The following is a 17,486-nucleotide window of genomic DNA, read 5'->3' as shown; positions in this document are numbered from 1 at the left end:
CCAAAAATGTAAAAAGGATTAGATTTATCAGCTTTATCGTACGTACTTATTATATCTAGATAAATCGATTTTACAACGCAAGAATATTTTATATTTTTGTCAATTATGCCTGAAAAATCCCGGAGTTATTGTCATTACCTAGGAGATATTTCTAATTGCATCATTGACTGATTATAATAGACATTAACGATATTTACTAGTCAATATCGTGTACTGCCTAATTTGATCGGAAATATCGTTATTGACTAGTCATTAACATTAATTCCTTAATTTACGTCTTTGCCGGTAACATATATACATTACTCATATGTCATATGTATGAAGTTCGCCGCCTCCCCCCTCCCTTTTATGAAACGGTCTAGATATAGACATAATATAGTATTTGTTATGATGAAGTGGGTGGCCGTCCCAGATAGTTCGTAACCGCGGTATAAAACACTAAAGCAGATGATATCATAATACTTTAACCATGGTCATGTTTCATTATTTTGATTGTAGTTTTTTTTTTAATAAAAAACTTAAAATTTTCCGACTCTGTTAGGTCTTACTCTCTTACTATAAAACTAGTTACTACTTTCAAACTCTGGCAACTTCGAAGACTACGAGTTACGACATTCAGTAATTTATGTTTTATATCGCTGAGTAATTATTACATTACTATATAGTTAGTATTGTGTAGTGAATATCGTAATTTACTATAGGATTTACTATTTAATGATTAATATTCAATCAATTACAAGAAAATATTTTTTTATAAGTAACTAGTAAGTAATAAGTTCTTACTACCTATAAATTACTAATGCAGGTCTCGCAAAAACTAAAGTCATGAACACTCTACTCAGACATTAGCCTTATACCATTGATTTTAAAAGTTAGTTTTAAAACTATTGTTTTATAATCAATGTCTATAATCTTAAATCTTAATCACGGACATCATATAATAGTATTTTTTTATAGTCTCAATAGAATTAATGAGTTTCGTTGTGAATCACGATACCGGGTATTGTAATAACTAATAACTTGTGTTTTAATAAGTTAATAAGTTATTATTAAATCTATTGTATAATTCTGATTACAACCTCCATAATTTTTCCGACGTGATTAGTTTAGTACCTATTTTATTAATTGCTACTAACAGTTAACACTACTTAACAGTTACTACTGTTCATAACATAACATTAAAATATTAACACATTAAGTATCGATTTGTTGTGTGCTTAGTCTTAAGGTAGGTGTCTGTACGTCGTGCGTCAACTATCGTTTGTACTGTGCAACAATTTTTATATCGCAGCTAATTTTAGTTAACGCTGTCGTATTGACACCTTTCATTTACACTATCAATTTGCTGACACTTTGGTGCGCTGCAATTGTCTTGTTTCAAATTCAACACTGCCAATCTGTGAAATACTTTTGGTAGTACTTTATCCATCTCATTTACTGATGATGTCTGAAACCAACACCTCTAATTTCAAAGAAGAAAATATACATGATGAATCTGTGTCAATTACACAAGAACATGATGAATCTGTGTCAATTATACAAGAACATGATGATCAGCAGCAGGTAACTGAAACACTTTGATAAATAATAATTATTTTCATAGTTCATATTTATAAAAAAAGATTTAATAATTTCTCATAACACATATCTGCTTCATCTGTCTCCATTAATACTACTCTTTTGCTATTATGTATATTAACTGATATTTTGATGTTTTATTTTTTGATCTAGTAGTACACCCATCCCATTGTTAATATATTAATTTTTTATTTAGATTACAATCTTAAATGAAAATGCAGCAGTGAAACTTGAAAACCAAAATACTGAATCAACTTCTGAGGTTCGATCTATAACATATGGTAAACTTAAACTTTCTGAAATTTACTTTTTCTTATGACTTTAATCAATGTTTATATATTGTAGAGCTAGATGAAGATGAAAATATTGATGATGATTTACCAGAAGGATGGATAAAATGTAATCATGACAGTGGTATGCCTGTTTATTTAAACGAAGAAATGAAAGTTTGTTCATTTTCAAAGCCATATTTTCTTGGGGTGAATAGTCTCAAGGTAGCGATCAACATAAACTAGCTAATATAATTTTTTTTTTTGTAATAAACAAATTAAATGCATATTTTTTTTTATAGAACCATAATATTCCAGTGGCAAATATTCCTTGTTTAGCCTATAAACAAAAATTACAAAAAAAGAATGCAGAAAGTAATGAAGAGTTAAACAGTAATGCTTGTATTAAATATCTATTTTTGCTACTGGATCTTCTATTATCTATATGATTTTTTAAATTCTTTTACAGAATATCCTGTAACATTAAGCCATGAAGAGTATCGAGAATATTGTAGTAAAATATTTAAATTTAAAAATATTAAGTTTATGAGATTTAGGTATGGAATTTATTTTACTAAAACTATGACTGTTAATGTAAATTATTTATCTTATTTAGTTCTTGGGATAAACGACGTGAATATATTAGAATGGTAAAGGCTGATCGAAGACGTAAAGATCTTCCAAAATTAAAAGACAAGTCTCATTTAATGTCGTTTCCGGTTCAAGAATCAGATGGTAAGTTAAATAAAATAATTATTTTTAATATTTATTGTAAGCGTTATAACTTAAGGTATGATATGTCTATTAACAGTGTTTGCAGGAATTTTGTATAATTTGGTCTTTAAAGTGTACTTACACCTAAAACATTTTTAGATTCTGTCAATATCTACAATGTACTCAGTGTTTAGTGTTTTTAATTTTTGTTATGTTAAGAGTAATTTATGATTAATCATTTACATTAAAATATTGGCAAAGTATATGAGTTTTTAATGGTCAATTTTTTTTAAATACATTTCTTATCTTTTATAATATATTATAAGTATCTGTGCCTTATGGACATAATGTCTAAAAATAAAATCATATATAAATATAAATATATATATATATAAATATATATATATATATATATATATATATATAAATATAAATCATAATAAAACCGTTTTTATTTTCAATTGAAGGTCTATCTCTATATAACATCAAATAGTATTTATAGTAGTAATTTCTACATGTTTTTTTTATCTTTTATCTATTGAATTATAAATTTTTCTTTGTTATTTGACTGATTGAATATACAATATTGATTATATACAAGTTTTACTGTTGTAAAATAGAAACCTTGATCTAAATTAGGTAATTAATTGCATGTGTGCCATGATAAACTAAATTAGTTTGTCTGAAATTTACCAGATTTGAAACTAATCGCGCATCCACCCTCCACCATGTGTACAATGATAAAAGAATTTCATCGTTTCTCATTGTTTCGCCGCCGCCAACTCCACCTAACTTTACCCCTCATACATTTGGCGATTTGCTTACATTTAAGATATGCATATTACAAAGTTACTGACATAACTATTTAATCTATCATAATATGTGGAAAGGAGATCAATAGGGTTAATTCTTCTTGAGCTAAGTTTAACCAATTATGCAATAGTTAATACAACATATAATATATTATTTCTATTAACACTTTTGTTTTATGATTAATATTAAATTATATTGCTTAAGAGGAAACTACACTTGCATGTGTAGTCTCCGTCTTACAAACGTTACAACACAGCAAAAATTGTTTTGGCTAGACAAATCTCTATATTTATAGTGGAATTACCAAAATTCCACAACACAATGGTTAGAACTTAATTGCTGTAGTGTCTTTATTTTTTTTATAGCACTAATCAACAGCTTTTAATAATTAAATGAAAAAAAAAGTATGTTTCTAAACTGATAATTTAAATTGTATTTATGTTATAATCAAAATTAAGACGCTCCAGCACATATAAAGTATGCATCCCTTACATTTTGAAATTTTGGTATTTCTACTATAAATTCAAAAATAAAAAAACTTAATAAACTTGTTTTATTTATTTTATCCAATTCCCTATTTGTATAATTTTGTTAAATTATTATATTTCAGTTAAAAGCGATTGTAATACATCCAATCCTGAAGATCAATGGACTATAAATTTAAATGGTAAAAGCTATGTTAGTATATTGCACGAATACATTCAACGTGTTCTCAAAACACAGCCATCTTATGAGTTTAAAGAACTTGGTTAGTTAAAAATACTAAATTATTAAAATTATTAAATTTAATCTATTAATGATCAATTGTTATATTTTAGAGAATGCCAGGTATCCTTACTTAGCAACTGTGATCTTAGATGGCATGCAATATGGTATCGGTATTGGTTCAAGTAAAAAACAAGCTAAACTTGATGCAGCTAGAGCTACACTAGAAATATTATTACCATCTGTCAAAAATCATATCCAAATTAATCGAAGACATGCTATGAATGAGCGTCAAGGTTGTAGTAATTTTGACGGAGATGTAGTAAGTACCTTTATATCAATTATTTAGAATTAGTTATTTGCGAATATCTAATTTATCATTTTATTCATACGACATTATGGTGTTTTAGCTTTTTGATAAACTTAATATTAAAGACTCAAGAATACCAGAGTTTTGTGCTCAAGCTGCTGAATCTATGCCATATGATATGTTGCAGATTTGTGTAAAAAGGTATTTATATAAAGTTAGATTATTTAGTCTTAGTATTTATTTGGATTTAAATTTTAGAAATTTTGGTGAAGATGCATCTGTAAAGTGTGAAATGCAAAGTATGCAAAGTGGATCTGATTCTGAAATTTTTTACCGTTGCACTATGACTGTTAAGGAACATTCGGCCACTGTAATTTGTAAAAATAAACGAGAAGGACGACAAAAAGGAGCTCAAGCTCTATTAAAGGTTTACTCATAAGAATATTAATTATTTTTATTCATATTCAAATTGTTTTATATATTCATAGGTGTTACACCCTCATATTAAGTATTTTGGGTCTTTATTGAGGCTGTACAGCCATCAAAATGTTGGAAATGGTTGTGAGAAAAAACTAGACGAACCTGGAAATCAAAGCCCAAGGCCTAGGAGTGGTCCAAATTATGAAATACTGAAAAAATTGAGAGCAGAAATGTCCAAACTATAATTGTGTAATTGAAAAAAACATAAATTGGCAAACATTTTTTTTTATGCCAAAAAGTAATTTTAGTGTAAATAAATTGTATTATTCAATTCCCTAAAATATCAAAATTAATAAAGACCATAGTAAAATTATGCACTTCCAGATTTTATTTTTTATTACTTGATAAATTCCATACAATCACTTCAAATTAATTTAATACTGATATTTTAGTATTAGACCTTTAAAATGTGCTGTATTACTATTTATTATTATTCAATGGCCTCAGTAAATTAATAATAAAATATGATTTTACAGAAAATATAATTGTATATAACACCAAATAGTCTAACAAAACCTACCAACAATTAAAAAAAAACTTTATTGTTGTCATAAAAACTCCTATGATATGACTTGTTTATGTACTTTAAAATTAATGATAATATAAAAAACCTAATATCTGTTATAATGCAATATTTATAAATTAAAATTTATAAGTTATAACCAGAGAGCAGTTTTGTATGTAATAAAATTATAGAAATATAATTTATAAAATATGTGCTTGATTTGATGTATTGAATAATTAAAATTGCTTTTAAATGTTAAATGTCGCCTACTAGGTATCGAAATATTTTTAAAACCTCTTAATGATCATTCCAACTTCCAAGTCAACCGATGTAATTAGAACATATTTGAAGCGCATAATATCTGAAAACGATAATTCTAAATTTGTAAGAAGGGCTGCCCCTCTATATGTTATTAATTGTTTTATAATCAATATAGTCTTGATTTTTTTCTGTAACAACATAAATTTTCTTTTTTACAACACCTATTGGTTCAATTTTTCAAATGTTGAGTTGACAATTTGCATACTATAGCTTGGACATATTTTTTGTTTTTAATTTTGTAATTTTATGTGCAATAAAAATAAAATTCACTAAGATGAAAATTAAATTATTTTTCAATATTTCATTTTTGCATAATTAGTTTTGAATAAAAAATATTTAATGCTTTTTTTGCCTTCAACATATGAGATGCTGCATCACTAACGAACAAAATACATTTTCGTGTTTTACTCTACTAAGCCAGAGTAAACTCATAGTCATTTAAAATGTATGCTATTGTCTGATGATTTGATTTTTAAAGTTTTTCACAGTTAAGTAATATTGAATAAGTAGGCTCATCAAATAATATACATATAACTAAATTCCCAATTTACCTCCCCTCTACGGATTTATACCGATAAATGGCTGTTTTTGTTCACTGCAACATGGCTTGATGCTTGAAAACGTATGAATGATGAAATGATAAAATATGTTTAAAAATATTTAAAACTTAGAGAAATATGTAAAAGTATGTAAAATATATGTAGCATAATTTTAATAAGAATAATTTAAACCATGAAAATTTCTTATCAAATCTTAATTATTACCTTGTTTTAAAAAAATATGCATTTACATGTTACTCAGTTTCCTAGTTACAACTATCAAATATAGTGATTATAGTAGCATACCTTCAAGATTGCACAGAAATAAAATGTATACATTATTAACTTCAATTAATTTACATAATATATAAGCAAATGTTGAAATTTGTAAACCAAAAAAAAATATATTATTGCGTTAAACTTAATATTAATAATTGTACTAACTAATGGTAAGTTCTTTTCAAACAAAGGTGTATGATAAGTTTTTGTTTTATTCTCTTTTATAGTCTCAATGTAAGGAATAAAAATAGTTCAATTGTAAGAACAAGGTAAGGAACAATATCAGTAAATTATTTAATTATTTTCTAATTGAGTACAAGAACTAAAATTGCTTTGTTCAATTGTTGTACTTCCTTATTACTAGATGACTTAAAGAATTGCTGATAGTTGACATAAATAATTAAATTTTATAATTTAAATATATATATTTTATCAAAAAGTAGCATACAATATATTTATATACATTATATCTTAATTTAATGCTTTATTTGTAACAACTAACAATTCACTTTCAGTTTGTAATTAATATTATATTTTTTTATACTTGAAAGGATTACATTTTGTTGGTTTACATTTAAATGTCAGAAATAAAAATGTATATTTGTATGTCAATCTTAGTTAACCATACCATTTTTATAACATAAAATATGGTAATACACTAATATTTTTTTATGTTGGTAACATTAATTGGCTTAAAAATATTTAATTTAACATTTTCATGAAATTTTATATTCAAATATTGGTTACACAATAAAACACATAATACAAATAAAATTATTTAAACATAATAAATGAATACCTATTGCTTGGTACCTATCTAAAGTTTAAAGTTCTGGCACAGATTTCAATTCATGGCAGTAATTTGATGATGTTTTTATTGCTAAAGTTATACCACTCTTATAGTTGGCTGGTATTTCAATATGATCAGTGAATTTGACATTTTCTTTTTCTTCACGTAAAAGGTTTACTACTTGTCCTAAAACAATAATTACTAGGTTATTATTGATGCCTAAAACAGAAATTGTCAGAGTGTACATACCTAATACATTAAACCTATGCCAATTTCGGCTAGGATGTGTGGCCAAGGACATGAGATCTGTTTGAGGGGTCCACCTGGACAATATATCAGCTCTTTTGATCTTCAATGAAGATGGAGAAATTAACTGTGGAAGTAACGACTCCATGCATGAAATGCTCAGTGGATTTGTTAAGTAAACTTGAGCAAATTCTGGACATAAGGGGTTGTATGATACGCCATACACCATTTGATGGTGCCAACTATCTGGCACAAGAGAAGGTGAAACATCTACCCGTTGGAGATTTAATGTCAAAATGGGAACAGCACCTAAAATATAAAATTACAGTATAATTATGTTTAGTATTTTTTTAGATACCTAATATAGCCCAATATTACCTTTTTTAATCCAAGTGGCAAGCCATGGGGCAAGATGCAAATCCAAATATTGATGAGTAGCAAAAAACCTAGCACTGACTTGTGAATCTGTTACGGTTTCCAATGTTCTAACCAAATCTTGGGGCATGCAACCAGCTACAGCTCGTGATTCCAAATAGGGAACAAGTGGAGCAGTCTCATCACGTAAGCGGGTGCCAATAGTTTGAACTATACGGTCTAGATTGAATTGTGTCCTTAGAGCCAACTAAAATATATTTACAATAATATAATTCACAGTAATGATACAATGAGTAGTAACTAATAATTAAAATTACAAGTTATAAATTTATAGTATATCTAATAGTTAATAGTAGCTCAACAAAACAAAAAACTAAACATAACATACTTATTGTGTGTCAAATTTTGTTTAAATCTTAATAACGCTATATTTTTTAGCTTTATTATTCCACAGAATAATATATAGAATATCTTAAAAATTTGGTCTCGCTAAAATGTATTTCTTTATACTTCCTTTTAAGATTGTTGCCAACTATTTTTAATTTGATGAAAATAATTTGTAAATTTCTGGTTGGATTGTGTATGTTAATTTATAGTACAATAAAATATCTTTATAGTAAAATAAAATGATGATAAAGTTAAAAAGTTTAACCCTTACCAAAGTATTTACAACTGCAGTTGCCCCACACGCTGATACACCAATTTGGTTTACTTGAAGTTGAGCTGCCTCTTTTTCCGACCATACCATTTCCTTAATCCAAGTTAAATCATCAACACGCATTCTTTTCATTTTTTGACATACCTCCTGATGAAAAATATTTGACATTTATAGAAAAAACAGAATTTATACTAAGCACTACACATTTAATTTACCGTTGTATCAGAATTACGTCTCATACATCCATTACGTTCTTCTTTACAAACAGGGAGATTAGTATTAAGAGACTTGAAATGTAGAGTGGGTACATCTGAATTCGAAAAAGATAATCGAGGGATTAGATTTGGATTAATATTAGGTTCACACATCACAGCATTTCTAACATTAAGTTGGCTTTCTCGACGATTAGGATTTACAGCAGATTTCAGGTCTTTTATTATCAGCATTGTACCACTGAGACAGAAAAAAAAATTGATTATAAATTACTTACAGTTAACTTTCAATGTAATACAAACACAATTAAATAAGCGTATGATATTTAATATAAAACACCTTAAAAAAATAAAAATATACTTTGCACTATTAGCCGTCGGTTCAGTAATCTCTTCGTCTTCAGATACATTATTAACTGTTGGTTCAGGTTCAAAGTCCATCTCTAAGTAATCCATCAAAGGTGATGTACTTCTATCATCCATGGGTAAGTTTTCAACTGCCGGCTCTTGCCGATCACCACGGTAAGTGTAAATACAAGAATCGTTATCTGAATCACTATCTTCCTGATCACAATGTACTAAACTAGCAGCTATCATGTGGTCATGTTGTTCAGGGGTATCACAATCATGACAACTTTCGGTATCGAGATCGTCATAGTTGTGTGCTACGTTGTTGTTTAATCTATAACAAAACCATAAGACATTTTTTGATGGATACTGAAGATTATAATATCCGGCATTTGGTTACCTGGAAGATTCTTTCTGATCAGATACCACTCCTCTGCTTGTGCCAGGTCGATGCAGCTCGTCGTCACCGTTGTTCATGTCTCCTATCAAGTGAATCAATACTCTATGGTACGTCTGGCTTGGCCGGAACAACGGCGGACAGCGAACCGGACATGGTGAGACAACACTATTCTCAAACAATACTTGCGATAATTATAACCTACTGTCACGTTCGTTTTTAAATTACGATTCGACCAAAATGTCTATTGTTATTCACCCGCGTCTCTGAAAACTCTGTACTCACTGACCATGGATGGCAAGTAAGCGGAGTCAATAGACAATAGCGCGAAATTCGTAGAATTTTATAAAACATTAAAGCGCGATGATCATAAAAAAAGATATTTTATTTTAATAATTATACCATCTCTTTAAGTCATAAACATTAAATAATAATAATAACAATCTATTGGGGATTTTGATAACGACGTAGTTATCTATAATAACCGCGGCTCGCGATCAGCTGCAGATTGCAGCTGCAACAAGCTATTGCAGCCGCGACGCATAAAATAATAGAATATACTGAATATTTTTTTACAGGACTGTAAAAAGAAGGGTAAAAAGTATGCTACTCGTTATGCCATGCCTATTATTTTTCGCGCCATGACAAAACATCGGTGCGTATATATTTTATATTTTTGTGTAATTTGGATTTTAGTTGCGCTTTGTGCGACAAGTAAAATCAGATCGTGTTTGTATTTTACTACCCTTCAGGGTAAAGTTCGTTAAAAGATAGAAAAGGCCGTGGTCTAAATGTTATACAATATTATTAATTGTTATCAAAATTCAAAATAATATAACAACGTAGCATGTGGATAAATAAGCGACGAGTGTTGGACCGCGCATGGTGCATAATATCACAGAACAAATATCGAACACCCAATACAGAGACTCGTCGCTAATATAATTAGGGCAAAATTTTTTTCGATTGTGTTTTATAGGTATATTGTATACGTTGGCCGCTGCTCGCCGTGGCTCCAACCCTTGGTAGATTAGTAAATTATGATCTGAGGGTGAAACACCACGACATAATCACAGAACCAATAGAACACGGCTTTAGGTATCCTGTGTCACGGAATCATAGCAAGCTGTTGATTTTTCACGATTTAGTGAAAATAATAATATCTTTTCTACAATATGGTGCTGCTGATTATGATATTATAGACGCAGTGCCAACAGGTATACGCGTATGAAATTCCCCTGATCACCTCACCACGATTGGCGGCGCTGCGGGCTGTCACGATCTATTTGAGTAGGAGACCCGCTAAAAACGGACGAGAATTGAATTTTCCGGTTCACATCACGCGCGCGGCTCGCCGACACGTCCGAGTTCATCATCGTTCCCCGGCCGCCGATTTCGAACTCTGCACGGTCTCGATGTCCTCAGTCTCACGCCGCACGCGTTTTCCGACCGTCGCACGTTTACTGTCGCGTTGATTATGATATTTTTCCAGTGCACCGACAATTGGTTCGTCAGCTTCCTGTGCTTGTGCGGATGTCTGTAGTGACACAATATTCGTCGATTATAATAATACATCAATATCATCGTTCTAACTTAACACGGGCACAGCCGGCGGTTGATAATATATTATTCCACGGAGCCTTGTTGCAGTTGACAAACCGTGGATTATATTACTTACGACAGGTGAGTTATCGTAAATGTTCGTATACGGATATAAATTATTTATATAAATAAATTGTAGTATATGTTTCATTAATATTGTACATTTATGTCTATTCTATATGTTATTTGTATTCAGTAAATGTCGAACTAAAATAGTTATATGCTAAAAGTTCTAAAATTAAAAACTGTAGTATTAGTATAGGTATATTAAAAGCGTCAGTGTCAGTTATGGGAAATATGTATTATGGTTTTAATTTAAATAATTATTACCTACTACATTTAATTTACTATAAATATAAATTAATTTTCTAATCATCTATATTACAAAGTTATTTAAATATAGTATATAATATTATACTAATACTATTATCTTTTTATAAACTCCAAATCGAAAATCTTGAAGAAAACTTTAATTTTTTGGACACACATACATCGATATATATCTATATTATACCCAGGTGGTCAGATTAATATTTATTTCAAACTACAATTGTTTGAAATAATTAATGAATTTACTGAACCTTAGAGGGTAGTATTAAATATTAATGAGCTACTTAAGGAAGTACCTAACTAGTAAGTACTTAATAACTTACCAAACAAAATAAATGATATGACCATCAAAAGTTGCATGCAGAAAAACAAGAACTACCAGTGCCCAGAATCAAAAAAATAGCAGTAAACTTTTATAAAAATAATAATATGGATCTATATAGTTCTGTATGGTTATGAAAATTGAAATTTTAAATTGTACCAAGAAATAAAGTACGTAACGTATACACATTTTTTTTAAATTAAATTTTTGATTGATACATTATTTCTTATTATTGTTAACAGACTAGATGTATATAACGAATTAACGACAATTGGTTTATGAGATACACTTATTAGCATATATATTAGATATTTTCGTTTTAGTTATTGATACATAATATGGATATCAAATATTCCGTTAGTAAAATGTTGTCAAAAACTACATTCGATCTATTTTGTTTACCGAGAATAAAGATCTCTGTTAAAAAAAATTAAAATTAAAAGCCGTTGACTGCCGAATAAACATTACCACTGACCAGTATAATTCAGTATATAGCTTATAAATGTAGGTTCCATATTATTTTTAATTTATAATGTATATAACCTATATAACTATATACGACTATATAACATGTTATTATACTGGTAATAATAGTATATTCAATATTATACAAAGGAATATTGCTGGTTAATGTTAACCCAGGCTCATTATTACGTCGTTTATCGTGTTAAATCTTTAAGTTGAGATCGTCTCAACTTTGGGAATTTCTTAGTAGATCATAGTTAGTGAATAATTACCATAATTAAAATGATTAATCAGAATATGATGAGTATGACTAAAATGCATCCGATACGATAGGCTATGTATCAATAAATCAGTCTTTACATTGAAAATTCAAATTCAAGTGTATGTGACGGATGTATATAATTTATATGTTTATTAATTATTATTATTTTTAAATGTTTATTCACTTAGTTTGTTTTTATAATATTATACATGTTTATATATCTACTGTCTTACTATCTTACCTATATTCATAAATAACAATACAATTTTTCTTTATAGAGAAATTTGAAATTAAAGTTTTTTAGTTACGGTCAACATTATACAATATGTATTTAAAAAACTATTGGTTTGTTATAAATTATATAAGCTATAACTATAGATGTAGATTGTAGGTATTATTGGATAATAATTAATACGAAAATATATATTGTTAGTCTTATAGGTACCTAATATATTATAATCATAATACCATATAGGTATATTATTGTTAAAAAAAATGAAAATACCTTGGGTTATTTAAATGTTTAAACTTATTATTTATAATAAGTACCTATATTACATCTACTTTATTTGTTGTCATTTACTTGATTTTTCAACCTAAACAACTAACGTCCAACCTTAACCTAAAAAAACACAAAGAAAAAATCATATAGTAAATTAACGTTTTTCAGTAAAATTATAATTCATCTTAAATTATTTTTTAATCATAGATGTTGATATAATAACATGTTATCATTTCAATCGCTTACTACTGTTAAAAACTGAAAAAGTAATAAATAACCATTAAAGTGCCAATATAATTTGTGGTCGAAATATACATTAATAACAGTTTTCCAGTAAATACATTTCAAAAAAGTCTTTAATTGTGTAGTGCATGAAGATTTTAATTATTTGTGTTTAATAGTTATTTCAGATAAAACTAAAAAATTAGAATTATTTTTCAATGTATAAAATATTATATCTACGTTATAAATTTAAAAAAATATTATGACTCTTTAGTCTTTAGGTACGTGTAATGCCGTAATGGTAATGTGAAGAACTTTCCAAAGAAATCTCGACGGACCTCAATATACCTGTATTAGCAATAATAATAAATATCGAGTTTGCTAATGAGTGGTACTGTGGTAGAAAATTATGCATACCAAAATTTTAGAAATTAAAATAGAATTAGAATTTAAATTACCATTATGGTATTGCTCCTCATGAAAAGTTGAGAAAATAGAGTTACGACCCTTTTCGCTGCGGCAGGCGATATGTTGTTAATTATTTTAAAAAGATCATATAAATCCAATTGTTATATCAGAATTAATAGGTATATACCTAGTTTGCCCAATATAATTAATAGATCAGCTATCAAAATTCGAATATAACATTTAAATTTTAAACATATAAAAAAATAAGGCATAAGTATATAAAAAACATCCATCTATAGTAGTTGTTCTATATATATTTATATATATTTACTATTTAACGTTCTGGAAATAAAATTGTAAATTTGAAATGCCTTGTAAATTATAATATATTATATATTATACAGCTATACGCTTAAGTTATGATAATAGTGTCCATAAATGTATGGACCAGGATATATAAACATGAGCTCTGCTGTTGTGACCCACAGACCGTGAATGGTCAGCGTTTCCACTTGGTTGGGTTCATCTGCCCAGTATAATATATACATGCTCAGAAAAACGTTAATGATTTTCCACTTAAAGCACCCACGTATACGTTTAAGAAAGAAAACTAAACCGGGTTACTGTTACGTTGAAACAACGAATGCCAATTTAGACACCTGCATATTTTCAATAAACTTTTATTACTTTACCTGTGCTATGGTCAGATGAAGTGTAGGTAATTACTAATTAATATAATATTGTGGTATGTTTCCGAAACAGCTATTTCTAACGTTCAGAATAATTTTTTTTTAATCGCAAAAGGTAATTAAAAATAGATTCCGTTAGATCAATTCGTTACATCTATAAAATTGGATAGGTGACATTGCGTATAACATAATATATCTCATTTTTAAACAATGACTAGCGCATTATATAACTAAAAAATAAAAAAATAATTTTTAAAAACTTACAAAATATATTACTTATAAAATAATTGTAGGTTTTTTTGCATACGTTGTACAGTTAAAATATTAAAATGTCCATATACTATATATATACTATAATACTATATATTAGGTATTACTATTATAGGTATATATAATGTTGTCAAGATTGATTTTTTTTCGATTTTACATTCCACTGTTATGTCTCATATTTTCATTTACTACCTATTTAAACAATTCAGATTTCAAAATATTTAGGTGATTTTTTTCTTTTTATTACCTAAATAAAACTTAATTTGAAATCTATACAAGAAGTATAATAAGTTGCACATATGCCTAAATCACACCATAGTTCTATCGAATTAAAAAAATACTGTTTACAATAAAAAAAGTATAAAATATGAATATAATATATTAGGTATGTCCCAGTCTATATAAATATATTTATATATTTAACGACCCTCGCCCTAATGCTCAGAATATTTTTTATGATATATACGATATACCTAATGATGTGTTATAATTGAACACATCCATTACACTCATTACAGTGACATACCAGTAATAAACGGTACCTACTCTCAAAATATATTATATGAAGCAACGAAACTTCTTTGGTTTTTGTCTGTTATACCATTGGTGTAGGACATATTCAGTCATTAAATAAAATATCTATTCTTTTTTTCGAATAATCCACGCGTAAAAAATCATAATTATTTATAGACTTAAGTTGACCTTAAAAAATCAAATCAGCCGTGTTTAACATAATATTATTTACCTATATATTATTTTTAAGTGCTAATAAATTACAATAAATATATATTGTATTATTCAAAATAAAAAATAATAACAAAATGTGATAAAAAATATATATTTGCTATTAATTATATAATATTATCTATATTCTATGTATACATAATACATATTATAATAACTAATAACTACCTACCTAGTAAGTTATAACCTTCAAATGTTATCATTTATATAAAGTGAAAAAATTATATCGATTTAAAAAAAAAAAATATATATATATATATACCTATAGAAATTATAGATTTAATTTTTTGATTTACTATAAAATAAAAATATTACATTATGTAGGTTGCTAATTCATTTAATTGATTTTTTTGTACAATATTATGTATGGAGTATAATACATTACAAAAAAAAATTAAAAATTGGGATCAAAATGGTATTTTACGATCTTATAATAATACCTAATATGTAAAAGTTGTTACAAAACATGTCTTATTGTAAATGGTTATTTTATCAAGAGTTATTTATTTGATTTTTTATCAATTCAACTTTATAACAATACACTTTAATATTTAATATGTCTAAATATGGAAAACATATAAAGTCGTAACCAACAGCAATCGTCTCACCGAAACACCTGTCGTTTCATTCGTGATATAAACTATTAATTATAATGTTAACCTAAGCTCTAAGTCAAAACGAAAACCTACATACGCCAACGTAACAGCACATGTTCCACCATCCGATCATATTTAATCACATCATTTCTTGAAGAACTTAAGTAGTTGATTCCATCCTTAACCCATTACTAATCGCGTTAATAACAATTATAAATACGTTTCCACTTCCCGTCATTATCACTCCGTAAAATCACCTCTATAAATATTATTATTATTCGACAATTATAATTTGTATAAATTTACCTTTTTAGAATTTATATTTTAACTATCTTATTTCATTTAGTAACTACCTCATTATACACTCGTTAAAATATTATTTAATCAAAATTCTAATGTAGGTACTATCATTTATTTTACAATATCATTTTATTGTATACTTTATGTAATTCTCGAGTTGTCAAGCAATAATAACTACCTATATGTTGAAAAGCTATGTATATTTATATTTAAAAAAACAATACTATAATAAATATTTACATTAATGAGTAAATTAAATATATATAATAATATATTCATTCATTAATTTATTAAATAATTTTAAGTTTTTACAATACATAATCATAATAACACAATCCATATTAATAAAGTTTAATTTATATTTATACATATTTATATATTCCGCAAAATACATGACACGACAAATTTCATTGCAATATTTTACTATTAAAAGCTGTAATGCCTATGTGTCTAAACCGATTTATTCGAATGGATTAAATGATTTTAAGACTCGTGCATTCATTTTAATTTCTTAATTTTTTTTAATGTAATAAATTATATTGTTGTTATTTTTATTAAAGAGAAAAAAATCTATTCTTGATTATAGAGAATGAAAAAACGTGCTCTGGTAGTGCTAATCCGTTACACACGTTTTCGTTAAACATTCCAAACTATTTGTAGTTTATGCTGAACAATTAACATTTTTCTTTTGGCAATAATGTTCTGGCTGTTCCGCTTAATAAGGAAACGTTTTTCACTATGTGACCAAAAGATTTGCAATATAATATATTTATTGACTGCCTATTATAAGTTTTTTTTTGTACGCCTATCTATAAATTGTTTACCCAACGGTATTGTAATAGGTATTTATGCGGCTTATATACGGACCACAATATTTTCCTGACTCAAAGAAACTTTTTTTCATTTTGGTTTTACACCTATGCGATTAATTATTATTATTATACATTCGGCTTTTACTTTCACGATAATCGATCATTTACACATCACATTATTCCAATTGAGTAATATATAAAGTGGGATGATTAACTCTTGTAGTATTTGTTATACCTAGTATATAGTTCCGAAAGAAAAAAATGAATCGTCTATTGATAAAACAGTTTATGTGTATATCGTTTACGTGCGCTTATTGCTTTCCAAAACTCAACCGGCTGTAAACGTTCGAAAAAGAAGTACCTAGGTAGAAATGAAGAGCATTGTGATTATTTACAAACCGTATCCTTTTCCGGACGCGAGTT

At 27.5% G+C, this 17,486-nt stretch overlaps 3 protein-coding genes across 7 annotated transcripts in view; 2 read left to right on the top strand and 1 right to left on the bottom strand.

Annotated features, from left to right (window-relative positions):
* The first annotated feature begins 528 nt into the window (after positions 1-528).
* Positions 529-5,186, top strand: LOC107164803 (microprocessor complex subunit DGCR8-like). Of its 4 annotated transcripts, none has more exons than XM_015512758.2 (12): positions 529-764; positions 1,302-1,563; positions 1,775-1,859; positions 1,924-2,072; positions 2,150-2,240; positions 2,317-2,404; positions 2,464-2,582; positions 3,985-4,122; positions 4,193-4,401; positions 4,490-4,590; positions 4,648-4,816; positions 4,878-5,186. In XM_015512758.2, exons 2-12 carry the CDS (start codon positions 1,441-1,443, stop codon positions 5,052-5,054), a joined length of 1,449 nt encoding a protein of 482 aa, XP_015368244.1. In that variant the 5' UTR covers positions 529-764; positions 1,302-1,440; the 3' UTR covers positions 5,055-5,186. The 4 variants fall into 4 exon arrangements, with proteins under 4 accessions (XP_015368244.1, XP_015368243.1, XP_089078044.1 ...); XM_015512757.2 differs by having other exon boundaries at positions 1,222-1,563; XM_089221918.1 differs by having other exon boundaries at positions 529-1,563; positions 2,150-2,222.
* A 1,732-nt stretch (positions 5,187-6,918) lies between these two features.
* LOC107164805 (uncharacterized) lies at positions 6,919-9,999 on the bottom strand. Its single transcript, XM_015512761.2, has 7 exons — positions 9,543-9,999; positions 9,156-9,476; positions 8,798-9,035; positions 8,583-8,729; positions 7,928-8,171; positions 7,553-7,858; positions 6,919-7,489 (listed from the first exon to the last, which is right to left on the bottom strand). The coding sequence occupies exons 1-7, from the start codon at positions 9,617-9,619 to the stop codon at positions 7,338-7,340; spliced, it is 1,485 nt and encodes a 494-aa protein (XP_015368247.1). The 5' UTR covers positions 9,620-9,999; the 3' UTR covers positions 6,919-7,337.
* Positions 10,000-10,874: 875 nt separating this feature from the next.
* Positions 10,875-17,486, top strand: part of Cad88C (cadherin 88C) — a 37,190-nt gene continuing 30,578 nt past the window's right edge. For both annotated transcript variants that reach the window (XM_015512764.2, XM_015512766.2), the window contains exon 1: positions 10,875-11,222. The gene's annotated coding sequence lies outside the window, so the exon portion shown is untranslated. The remainder of the gene's footprint in view (positions 11,223-17,486) is intronic.

This window comes from Diuraphis noxia, unplaced genomic scaffold (genome assembly GCF_037042655.1).
Source record: "Diuraphis noxia isolate RWA-SAM2 unplaced genomic scaffold, SU_Dnox_SAM2 contig0003, whole genome shotgun sequence".
Classification (NCBI taxonomy): Eukaryota; Metazoa; Arthropoda; class Insecta; order Hemiptera; family Aphididae; genus Diuraphis; species Diuraphis noxia.
Note: the sequence above shows the minus strand (reverse complement) of the source record. Positions and strands in the feature narration are given on the sequence as shown.

Bases quoted from the DNA above. Each gene is read 5' to 3' on its own strand.
- LOC107164803 (XM_015512758.2), top strand. From the start codon at position 1,441: ATGATGTCTGAAACCAACACCTCTAATTTCAAAGAAGAAAATATACAT. The intron at 2,405-2,463 runs GTATGGAATTTA...TATCTTATTTAG, and splicing joins ATTAAGTTTATGAGATTTAG to TTCTTGGGATAAACGACGTG. The intron at 4,817-4,877 runs GTTTACTCATAA...ATATATTCATAG, and splicing joins GAGCTCAAGCTCTATTAAAG to GTGTTACACCCTCATATTAA.
- LOC107164805 (XM_015512761.2), bottom strand. From the start codon at position 9,619: ATGAACAACGGTGACGACGAGCTGCATCGACCTGGCACAAGCAGAGGA. The intron at 9,477-9,542 runs GTAACCAAATGC...GTTTTGTTATAG, and splicing joins GATCAGAAAGAATCTTCCAG to ATTAAACAACAACGTAGCAC. The intron at 7,490-7,552 runs GTATGTACACTC...TTATTGTTTTAG, and splicing joins GCATAGGTTTAATGTATTAG to GACAAGTAGTAAACCTTTTA.